General features: G+C 38.7%; 1 protein-coding gene across 14 annotated transcripts in view; it reads right to left on the bottom strand.

Annotated features, from left to right (window-relative positions):
* The window catches only part of ablim1a (actin binding LIM protein 1a), a 62307-nt gene that overhangs the window by 47390 nt on the left and 2323 nt on the right, over positions 1 to 12594 (bottom strand). For 3 of the 14 annotated variants that reach the window (XR_001777349.2, XM_081616209.1, XM_008430313.3), the window contains exon 1: positions 3506 to 4043. The exons of 1 other annotated variant lie outside the window; for it this stretch is intronic. Coding sequence is in view for 4 of the 13 variants with exons in the window: in XM_081616209.1 (XP_081472335.1) it covers positions 3506 to 3749 (244 nt within the window). In the remaining 9 variants the exon portion in view is untranslated. Of the gene's footprint in view, positions 1 to 3505; positions 4052 to 6075; positions 6352 to 12594 lie in introns of those variants that run through there. 10 more of the 14 variants (XR_014091108.1, XR_014091107.1, XR_014091106.1 and 7 more) reach the window with 8 other exon arrangements.

The raw sequence follows: 12594 nt of genomic DNA, 5'->3' as shown, positions 1-12594 counted from the left end.
ACATTGATGGAACCTAAAGTTTATAAAGTTGTGGTCAATTCTGTGAATCACCATTCTCTAAAGCCAGCTACAGTCCTTCACTGTCCTGTGAGTTTGTTAGAAGAGCAAAAGTGGCCATCTAAGGTTGCAGGTTAGACTTATCATGATTGCTGGCATGAGCTTTGTGTGAATATCTTCAGTGGATCCTTGGAAATCCAATTAGAGCAGGAGCAGAGTCCAGTGAACATCCCGACTCTTACCTCGTCACTTCCTTTGATAAACTGGATTCTTCTCTTTTTGTTTCTTTACATAAAATAACCAATATTAATCTCCTTCAACAATAAGACTTAGCCTGAGTCCAGCAAATTCGGACTGTGATGTGTTAAGGTTTGCTCTCTTGAGAGAAAACAGCTTGTCCTGTTAACAATGGACTCTATGTGAACGCCACTAGGAAAATATAAATTCCCAAGCAGCAGCAATTATGGGCCAAGCGGTTACTGATTCATCTGTACTTCTCCGCGTCTAAAAAAAGAGAAGGCGTTTGTCAGCAGTTACCTTCTCTCTATTTGCTGAGGCAGCATCTCATCATGCATGCAGGGTGTTTCGTTCGGTGTAGGGAAAAACTGTGCCATCTTCTGGATGCCCGTCAGCGTGCATCTGTTTCCACAAGACGTTGACATAAGGCAACGGAGACTTGCCAGTGAGGTCAATGGAAAAAACACAGTTCCTGGTGGTGAATTCTCCCTGCACTCCACCCTTTTTTATTACGAAGACAGGGAGGTGTTTTAAGAGTGCGTAAAGCCATGAGAAGCTCAGTAAAAAGTGGGAGTTTTCTACTGCAGCCACTAACAGCAACTCAAAGGTATCTTGTTACTGGGTCCGCTTTAAGAGGCCCATTATCATCCTGCCTCTTTTAATAATCTTCATCCGAGCTGAAGGACATTGGTGCTTACAAGGAGTTTGCCAAGAGCAGCAATTATCCTTGGATGAAAGGTTTCTGTTGTGTTTTACATGTCAATGATTCACGTCTGACTGTTCATTAATGACCTCTCCAGTGATAACTTGATCATTTCGGTGAAGGAAAACCGCACAGTTTGAGTCTTGGCTTCCGACTCCTGAGTATAAGCTAAGCTGGCATTACGATGCATGAGGTCACATGTAGAGTAACAACAGTGCTTTGTGCGGACAGGCTCCACCGTTATTCCCTGCCTTGATTATTTAAGGATCTTGGAATGCATGGGAGAGATATACTCTCACCCACATAGAAGCTGATAAGAAAAGGAAAAGAGAAATAACTTGGAAGAACTCCTGGACTCTTGAGAAGCACAGAGGAAACTCTTTGACGTTGGATAATGACAAACGGTTCACGAGCTCTTGGTTATTTTAAAACAGGCTGCAAAACAGAATCACCTCTGTGAACGCAACCATGTGCAGTCAGCTTCACCTCTCACAAAGTTTTCTTTCACCAAAGTTCCACTGTTGTAGCTGTTCTGCTACTGTCCAAGTATAAACTATCTGGCAAAAAGTCGGAAGAAAGGAAATTGCTTATGACGTTGAAGAACACAGAGTACGCTAGTAGCTAGACGACTGATGGAATACCAAATCGCTGAAAATAACGTTCCTAGTGGTAGTAAGGGTGCTCACAAAGAAAAAGGCATCTGCTCCAAAATCAGCCCTTTCAAACACAACTCAAAATTGCAGCTCTAAACAGCCAAAAACCATTTGGAGAAAAGTTTTACTTTCAGATTAAGCAATGATACTGTTGTTCCCATTGTCAAACATAGTGGCGGTGCTATCATGCTGAGGGTCTATTTTAAATTCTCTGGTTCTAGTTAATTCAAAAAAGTGGGTGGAATAATGGAGGAGAGGGAGCAGGAATGCCTTCAAATCTTTTAACTTCACCTAAAATCAACACTCAGACCTTTAAAACCTGGAAACAAATGGGTGTTCAAACAGGAACTGATGTTGCACAAAGCAGATTTACATCAAATTTGAGAAGTGACTTGAATCTTAATCCAATTAAACATTTTTGGACTATGCTTAAAAGAAATGTACGTACCAAGAAAGAAGCAAATTTAAATGAATGCCACTAATTCTGATAGGAAAAGCATCAAAATGTTCCATAATAGTTACACCAGAATGATTTTGATGGTTACAAAAAACAAGTTTTGTGAAGCATCCTAGGAAGCATTTGAACAAATATTAGTGGGAGGCTAAGATTTCAGCCTGTATGTATTATTTTGATCTTGTTTTATTGCAAAATCATACCAAGTATGTCTAGTTTCTAGTGCAAATATCTTAAAAAAAAAACTTGTACACAGTTCCATTTGTATTCTTTTTTTTACGTATAACATTGGGAAAACATCTTTTCGATATTTTTTACATTTGTTTTGAGAAGGGTATTTTCTGCCGTGTTCAATCCAGGATCCAAAATAAATTCCCACTTTTGAATGCATTTTTCATTTCTCTAACTCATTGCAGCTGTATACAATATAATAGGTACACCTTTAAAAAAATAACAGTGATATGAATAACTAAAAGCCCAGCTTTGTACAACTGGATGTACAGACGCCTGCAGTAGAAGGTGCATTATTTGCATAATGCTGTGAGCATAAAAAAGCTGTTTAAAGTTTATGTTTCAATTCAAATATTTAAGTCCTAAAGCAGAAAGGAGATGCTACCTTCATTTACAACATGCCAAAATGTTAAATGACCATTTTACAGCCGTGTCTGGCTTGAAGTCAGAGAATGTGTAAAATCTGTAAATCTTTATTTGTCCTGGTGCCCAGTGCTGTAATCCTGATATAAGCCAGCCTGTCGCCTTCGTCTGCTGGGAAACATCCAGAGGACCTGTCCTCACACATGGGTTTGCTTTACATAATGACTGGAAAAGTCTCAATTAATTCCAGACTTTTACAGTAAATGTTTATTTTTGTACAGTTGGAAAGTTGTTATTATATAACTGGTGCACATAAGCTCATCATTTAGGCTCTAATTATTTACAATCAATTGATTCTTCCATGAATCAACTGATACTAAACTGGGCCCCTTCTTCTTACTAAACCACATCTACATCCTATTCCAAAAGAGACCAAATTTTATTCTATTTTATTTTAAACATACTTTTCTTTAAGCCCACAATTCTTTATAATATTTTAATTGGTCTGATATAATAACTGTGACTTTAAATATTGTATTTTTATTAGCTGTAAGCAGAAAATTAAAAGAAATAAAAGCTTAATCTATATATTGTGTTATTATTGATGAGTTACTGCAATAAATAAATTTATCAGTATAATCCAATTTATTGAATAAAGCATTGTAAACAAAAATATCAAGCTGTAGAAAGCAGTAGATAACAAAAATAAAAGTTAACTAATAGAAAATGTACTAATTCACATTAAAACAGGAGGTACACCAACAAATTGCCTTAGATTATGCAATGATTTTTAAAGCTGGGCTATTTTAGAGACCAGACACAGAGTTCTGTGGATGGTTAGATGTTGAAGGTGGCGTTTTGTCCTACCTGGAGTGACATCATTCAACCTCTCACTGAGGTAATAATCATCTGGGTTGAGGAAGGGAAACTGCTCCACGTACTGTTTGGGAATGAGGTAGAGGACCTCAGCTACGTGTCCATCCTCGATGATGGACATCCGCTTCACTGAGCTCTTGCGTTTCACCCGAACCCGGTTGACCCGGTGGACGCTGTGGCTGCGGCTGGAGCTGCACAGCTTTCCCAGGCTGTTGAGGTTCGGCAGAGTGGGCATGGTTACCCTGCTGTCCTTCCGACTCTCCCACAGAAGCACAGGTAGAAGTCAGCTGCGTCTGGACTCAGCGCTGTTCTTAAATCTGCCCCACTTCGGACATCAGGAACTTAGAGTTGTCAAAGTAGGCAAAATATGAGAATAAGGAGAAGATTGAAGAGCAAACTCAGCCCAGCTCATGGTTAAATCATGGGATCCATTTCACATGTGCTGCAGGTACGAGAAGTGGAGCGCTGGAGATACCAGAGAGCAAGCAGCAGGTATGAGAGTGCATCCTGCTGCAGGTGAAGTGGAGCAAGACAGAAACTTGCACTGTGAGCGTCTTCACCCCAACCAGCCTGGTGCCGTAAGCAGCTTAGGGTTGATGTTCAGCCTGATTATGTTCTGGGTGGAGTTAGGTTTGTCCATGCCAAGTTTGTTTACCCAATGATGTGTGGGAGAGTCACTACCAGAGTCCTTTATAACCCAAACATGTTTAATAAAAGAGCTCTAATTTGGCCCAATCTTTCTAAACATAAGTAAAAAGCATTCTTTTTGCTCTATCTAAAAATATAAATATTCAACCTAGATGGGCAGTACAGTGTGGTAGTTGTTAATATTGTTGCCTTGCAGAAAAAAAAAGATGTGGGTTCAAAGCCTGACAGAATTCTTTATGTGTTAAGTGCACGGGTTCACTGCATCTATTGTGAATCAGTTAACTGGAAACTGTAAGGGTGTTTTCCAGTACACTCAGTTTGACTGGGGACCAGAATTGCAACATTTGTTACATTTTCAGCTGCAGAGGTTTGTTTTCACACTGCATTGTGTAAAACAAAATTAAACCCTTTGAAAAACCTATTGGGCCCTCACATGTGGTGGCGCTTCACCAAGAAACACAGAAGGAAACGACACAAAAACATGAACTCAACGTCCTTCTTCACGAAATATAAATGATGTCAGATTTTAGCAGTTGTAGGATTTCACTTTTACCACTGATAAAAGACACGAGCCATTTCTCCAATTACTACTAGAATCATGTGTTTGTTTTGATGAAATTTACCCAGAATTCCCTGCGTTATATTCTAGTTCCTGCTTAAACTCTACCACTAAAGTTTATTTCAATCAAGACCAGAGTTTGCTTTTTTGGTCCACATCAAAATTTGATTGCACATTCACACTTCCCCCAACAAACAAGACTTTCTAGGCAAATGAATCAGAGTTCATTTAAAGTGGACTAAACAGGGCTGGTGTGAATGCCTCCTAAATGACCTGTTTCCCCCTGTTCCCTGCCAACCTGCTGGCTGACTGCAGGAGAAAGGCACCAGCTACGCCCATCACTCTGCATGGTTTAAGATAGTATAAAAAAGAAAAAGCTTGCATGGAATACATCTAAGATTGTATTAGTGTACACCATCAAAGGGACTCCAGGCAAAAGAGGTCAACAACCACCAAGGTTCTTTCAGCAGACAGCAGTTCAACGCTCCTTTAATTAATCACCATCAGTAAAAGTACAGTGAAGTCCAAAAATGTTCGCATTGCATTGTTGCAATTAAATGAGCAATTGTGCAACTGTGCATATTTGATTCTGAGTCAGACCCAAAAGCAGAAGAAGTGGAGCATCTTGCTCACTCATCAAGAATGCAGCAAGTGGTTTCTGGAAGGTAAGTCACCAAAAAACATTTGTCCTTTCCAGCAGCCATTGTACAAGTGCATACAGCGGTAAAAGTGTTGGAGATTCACTTGGTTTGCTGGGGGAGGGGCAATACCTGCCAATTGTGACTTAACAGTTGGAAAGTTTGTGAAACAGCATATTTTCAGGTTCAACAAAATAAATAAATTAGACAACAGCAGACATGACAGAAATCAGCAGACAATGACAAAGCACAAAAAAACCTTTTAGTCTGGAGATGCATGGTTCAGGCTCAGAAAACTGCTTTGTCTAAGAGTGAGGACAAAGCGGTCTTCCCTGGAGTTCAGCTGAGTTGAATATATACACTGCCTGCTTCTGCTTATGAACACAGTGGCAGAGTTTTAGTCTGGAGAACAGAAAGAGACACAGACCAAGGAGAACCTTACGCCCACACACCCAAACACACGCACCTGAGAGTAGCCGGGGACACGGTACTCTGCTGCATTGGACATTTCCCTCTAGTCGTAAACCACTCTGCTGGTGGCTCCATCACAACTACCCATTGTCTCAGAAATCCACACAAACGTCTAGAAAATTACGAGCTTCCCCTGCACACTGAAAACAAACATTCTCATACAGACTCTTCTCTTTTTACAACGCAATCCAAACCGAAACAACCCCCCTCCCACCATCTCCTTCATCTTTACCACTCTGACTTACCATCCAGTCCGAAGCAGGAGGTGATTTTCTGGGCGTAGTTGCAGAGCCCGTCGTAGCCAGGCTGCTCCTGCTTCAGTGTATGCCTCTCCTCCATCTCTGCACACACTCTGTCCCGTCCGGCAGTGCTTTCACTCTCTCCTCTGTTCTTCAATTATTCAGGCTTTTGCCAGGACACGTGCATGCGCACGACTTTCTCTTATTCGCACATATGCAAACACAAACACACACACACGCAGTCACATGGGGGGGGGAGAAAAGTGCTGAGTCAGAGGGTCGTGTTGTCTTGCAGCCTGAGCAAACCCTCTCCTGTGGTAGGAAAAGGAGGAGGCATCAGATTGGGTTACTGCAGAGTGCCTCCCTTTTTTCTGATCCACCATTGATCATTTAGATTGCACTGCAGTGTAACAGGTACGCTGTACAGGATATGCTACCTCAGGTCTGGGATAGGGCAGGGAAAATCCAGAAACGTGCCAGGTAGGAGGGCAGTGATGGTGAGGGCTTTCTGAAGCCGGGCAGGCCTTTAAATGATTTCTGTGGTATCTAATTATGAGAGAAACAGCAAACCAGTCATGTCTTTTGAAGAAAGGGATAATAGACGGAACCATGGTTTCCACAATTAAGTTATATCTAATTATCCTGCTCTACTGCAACCCATGACTTTCATCTTTAAAACAACAGCACAAGACATATCTCTACTGCAGCGTCTTCAAAAGAGGGATGTAATATTCAGAAAACAGGCAGAGCTCTACATCCAACTTAAAAAAACAGCAACGGAAAAGTACTTGGTTTAGAATAGTATGTGTGTTTTCATATAGTTTTCCCTCCAAATTCACAGATTGTAGATAGTATAAAGTCCAGTTTTCTTCCAGACGTTGAATATCCCATTCATAATGGAAGGAGTAAACAAGCGGTTTGTTGCTATCATCAAGAAAAGAGTTATTTTAAAGGAATTTCATCGAAGAAACTCAATCAATACTATTTGTAATAAAGCCTAATCCACACATAGCCAAATAGCTGGGAAAACTAAGACATTTCTACGCATTTTGGCCTTCCATTCTCATGAAAACTCTGCTTTACACCACTAAAAATTATTATTTATTAAAGCTCTGACCAATTCTGTTTGTGTCTGTGTGTGTACATGAGAGATTTAGTTACAGTCAGCGACAAATCATGTGACAATATGTCTGCATACTTGCTTTGACATGATTCCCAATTGACGTTTTCTTGTGTTTTTATTTATTTTTTATCATAACAAGCTATTTAAAAAGTACCTATGTATCCACACAAATGAGCTTCCTGGCGCCATGTTTAATTCCCAACAGGAAGTTGTGGTTGTTTTGAAACAATCTGATTGGCTGACATACTTTTCAGCTTTGTGCTACAGTGGGTTTGGCGTGTTTAAAAGAACTCTCAGGAGTGGATTTGTGTGGATTCACGTGAATAAAAATATTTCTGACACCAGTCCTGTGTGTACAATATTATATTTTAAAAATAGGTGATGGAGATTTTCATTTTCATAAAGACCCATCGACATGTGTACAAGTGCTAAAGCCGAAAGAAAGCAAAATGTGGAAAAAGTGAAGCATTGTGAATATTTTCCAGATGAACTGTAGGTGGCGCCATAAAAGAGATTGTATAATTCTTACCCTGTGTTCTAATGCTCTAAAAAATAAAGAATTTTACAAAACCTCTGCTGCACACACCGAATGGTAAAAGCTGAGCCATCTGGTTTAACTTTTGTCGATTCTGATTTTCCAGAGTACAGTGATGGAAATGGAAAGATTAAATCATTACAACTAAGGTGACCTTCAACAATCCACTTAAGCCCCAGCTGCCCAGACTGAGCTGCATAATGGTCGTTAATAGCAGACTCATCCACAGCAAACTGCTTACAGGTAGCAATGATTACGATAATGGATACAGAAAATAAACAAAATAAATAAGTAAAGATTATGGTCAACTGTCCATGGCTGAGTAAAAACAGGAAATACAATGAAAACTGGAAAGCCCAGACAGAGTATGCCCGTAAGGATGCATTGCAAGGCGGTGTGACTAATGGAAAGGCATCGGTATCAAGGTAAGAGCTGATAGCCTTGAGCTGATAACAGGAGTGGAGGGTGGAGGAGCACATTAGGACTGAAAGCCCAGTGATGGTCTGGTGATTTTTATCTGTTTTTTTCTGTCTTTAAGAATTAAATCATCCAACATTTTATACTTTATTCCTCAGCTCAAAAGCCATAAAAACAGGAGCAAAGGAGGATACTTTCACATTAAAAGAACAATATTAACGTATAAATGAACTGAAAATTAAAGCAGTGGTAAGGACTTGGATGTGTCAATTTTCTACAGAATATTCTTATTCCTTGAGGTTTGTCATGTTTTGTCACTCTAAAACCACAAATTTCAGTGTATTTTGTTGGTATTTGTCATTTAATGACTAACAGGAAAGAGCTGTCAAGGCACCGCTAAAAACAAAAGCTCCGATCCAAAGTTTGATTTTCAGACACTGGTTGCAAACCAGAAGCAGCGGTACGTATGTGTCCAGTATGAACCATTAAAAATGACTTAATGACTTAAAAGTGACTCGGTACCTCCTGAAACACCATTGCACAGCGTGAGTGCTGATTTCTATGGACCACTTCCAAATGGAGAATACTTGCTTGTCCTCATAGATGAGTAAATGCTCTTCTTTTATTGTGAGGATTATAAAACTGTATGAAGTAAACTTTTGAAGTCAAAGAGAGTTCCAAATAAATCTCTAGAAAATGTTCTCGCTCAGGATTCTGGCATTTAGCAAATTGAAATAATCTTTATTTAATTTATTTATTTCAATTATGATAGCAATATAAAATAACACACCGGAACATGGAATGCATGTTCCGGTGTGTTACATTTTTTGTACCACAATAATCTTAACATGCTCGAAAAGGAGTAGGAAAAAGTGAGAAACTTATAAGTTCCTGCCCCATAAACATGCCATATTTTTAGATGGATTTTCATAATTTTAACAAACCAGAAACAAGATAATTTGGTCGGATTTAACTTCAGATAATAAGATGTAAACTTCTAGATTGAGTTGTATATCATCATGGCAATGTCAGTCTCTGACATTCCACCCAAATCCAGTTGAGAATCTGTGGCAAAACTTGAAAAGGGTAATTATTTTTTAAAGGGCTTAAGGCATTTCATGAAGAAGAATGGACAAAAATACCAATTTCTAGATGTGCGAACCTGCTGGGCGCATACCTTAGAAAATGTGCAGCTGCATTTGCAACAAAAATAATTTTTTGGTATTTATGGGTAAAGAAATATGAAAAGCATGTATCGTTTTCCATCCACTTCCCAAATATACAGTGCTGTGTGTTTTGGTCTTTCACATAAAATCACAACAAAATACATTTTACTTATTAGTTCTAATGTGACAAAATCAATCAGTAGAGATACTGTCGGACAGCACTCATTAAATACACAAAAGATTTGGATAAACTGTGTTACACTGTAGGTCCTTTCCTCTTAGCCCTCCTGTTGTCCTCGGGTCAAAATGGCCGAGATTTGTATGTGTTTTCCCTATACACAGAAAATGAGGACAACAGGAGGGTAGACAGAAGCATGTAAACATTTTGGTTTCTTATGGATTGTCTAAAATGTTAATTTTAGCAAGACGCTCTAACAAAGTACGAGTTTCACACCGAGAAACAGAAGTGAAGACATATTTTTGAAAAATTCCAAGTGAAATATTTTTCCAGTTGTTTATTCAGCTAAGAGTTCAGATATAAAAAAAGAGAAAGATACACCTGCAAAATGTAAGACTACTGTGTCTACAGTGACTTTTTCTCAAACTAAACATGTTACAAATCATTATGATGGTTCGCAGTCTGCATTTCTCTGCAGCGTGCATGCATTCTGATTCTCACACAACATTTTTCCACAGCTTAAAAAAATGCTTTGTCCAAACATTGTGTGCATCTTGTCAAAAACCATGAAACTTGGAATAAATCAAGATCTAAACCCAGTACATACACTTCAAATCAGTCTTGTGAAGTTTATATATACATTCCTCTTTGCTCCATTTTATCTAATTTCCAAAAGCTTTTTGCACAGATTAGTCCTTTATCTTTGAACTGTTCAACTCGCTGAGTAAAAACCCAGTGACGAAAGAAGACCACTGGTCAAAAACAGCTTTTTATTAGAGATAAACTTATCAAGATTTGACTAGTCAATCTGAGCTGTGTAATGACATTCCAGTCCTAATTCTATCTGAAACTTTAAATGTTACAGATTTTGAAGCAAAACCAATCTAAAATCAAAGAAAGGAAGTTACTTTACTGCACAGCTGAATCTTTTATGACATTCTTTCATTCGTGACATTTGAATAACATCAGATTAAACCTCAAGCACGTTTTAAAGTGACATGTTCAGAACATCAGAAAGCCAACCACTTCTACAGAACTCTATCAATCCACTCCAAGGAAAGTGGTCCAACAAGACTGATACCTGAAGCTTGATGACTGATACAAAAATCCTGCAGTGAGGCTGCAACTGGATGTGTGCATATATATGTGAGCATCTGCAAAGTTTTGAACGTGTAGATCACAGAAAATCTGCAATAAATTAAAGTTTGTGTATCCAATTCATGTCTTTGAAAATCAGTAAAGTTTAATGGTGTCTAATCATTCCAGAGAAGAGAATACTTACTGTGAATGACTAATGAGTGACTGTTTGCAAGGATTTAACTACGCTTATGAGATCTGCAGTGTTTACCACAGAGCTCCATCAATCTCCACCAGCAACCACAGAGGACCGATACAAGTGACCACATCATTAATGTAAGGAGTTCAAAGCCATCCTAATACCCAGACTCAACCGTACACGGCCTGGGGGAGTCATTTTCTGTGCACTATAGGATCCTTTATGCAAGGCTGATGTATTAGCCAGTAACAGAATAGAGGTAACTGTATTACTTTATATAATAAAATACGGTTATGTCATGGTTTTGCTTTTTTTTTTTTCTTTTTGCTTTTTCTGCAACTTTTAGTGAGTCAATTACATACCATGTGATCACATCCCACAGCTGGAGCTAGAGTCACCATATCAGCACAAAACAAATATGCTGACACATAATCCACCTGCAGTATTTGCATAGAAAAAAAAAACTTTGCCATATTATTTGATGCGTTACAACGTCTGACTTCAGTGTTTTCATAGGAATTTTATGCAATAAACCAACACAAATATTGTATAATCATTCTATAGAAGGAAAGGGTTTTTAATTTTTTTCCTAGTTGAAATCAGAAATGTGTTCACCACCCTTTATCCTGAGACCTCTAGATCAGGGGTGTCAAACTCCAGTCCTCGAGGGCCGGTGTCCTGCAACTTTTAGATGTGCCTCTGCTGCACCACACCTGAATAGAATAATTAGGTCATTAGCAAGGCTCTGGAGAACTGAGGAGGTAATTAAGCAGTGGTGGAGAAAGTACTCAAAAAATTTACTTAAGTAAAAGTACAAATACACAGACAAAAATGTACTCAAGTAAAAGTCAAAGTATCACATTAACATTTTACTTAAGTAAAAGTAAAAAAGTACTGGTTTTTAAAAATACTTAAGTATTAAAAGTAAAAGTACTTGCTGAATGCATTGCCTAATCACTAATATCATTAAGTGTACCGATCATATGATCATATGCCACAGATAAAACATGTTTTTATTGCGTTTATTCTGTAACATAGTTTAGACTTAGATATATGATTCTATGCATCATAATTTCAGGGATGGAAACATCTCGTCTCCTGTCCTAACATAACATGAACTTCACTTTTTTTGCCACACATTTATTTTGAAAGAAATCCAACTGGCACAGGAGGACATGGAACCAAGGAGCCTCGTAGCAGAGTTGTAGTCTGGACCACTGAACCCAAGACCAAATCAAAACCAGCACCCCGTGCTACATGACAATAAAATTTAGTGCACCTATCAAAACTGCTTCTCAAATTGATCTGAAAGATTCACTTTCCCACCTAGATATTAAATACTTAGAGCTGAAATAAATTTAACCAGTATCAATTCAAACTCTTCTTCATTCTGTTTTGCTTTCATCTCTGTGCCACAATCCACAGAGGTCTCCTTCCATCCCTAAAGAAATAACGCCCTGTGTGGTTGCCCATATTGCCAATGTCAGAAATAATAATTGTCTGCACCATTAAACATGGCAATTAACAACGCTCAACTATGAACACTGTCCAAGGCCCAATAAGCAAGAAGTAACCAAGCAGGAGGAGCACCGTGACTGTTCTCATCCTCCCTCCTGCTGCAATGTCTTCCACCATGACAGGTGACGAAAACAAAGAGCAATGAGCATGCTCTGTGTTCTTATGTTGTTTTATTTATTCACCAATTAAATATAAAGATATTTTAATAAAATAAAATAGCTACTGCAGTCTACGCAGAGGATTACAATAACAAAGAACGGCTCTCAGTGAGGCTTCAGTACTATAGGACTTAGTCAAGATCCGTCCAGAAGA

The sequence above is a fragment of the Poecilia reticulata genome, chromosome 15, assembly GCF_904066995.2.
Source record: "Poecilia reticulata chromosome 15, P_reticulata-male-v2, whole genome shotgun sequence".
Lineage (NCBI taxonomy): Eukaryota > Metazoa > Chordata > Actinopteri > Cyprinodontiformes > Poeciliidae > Poecilia > Poecilia reticulata.
The sequence above is the reverse complement of the archived record's forward strand: the minus strand, read 5'-3'. Positions and strand labels throughout refer to the sequence as shown.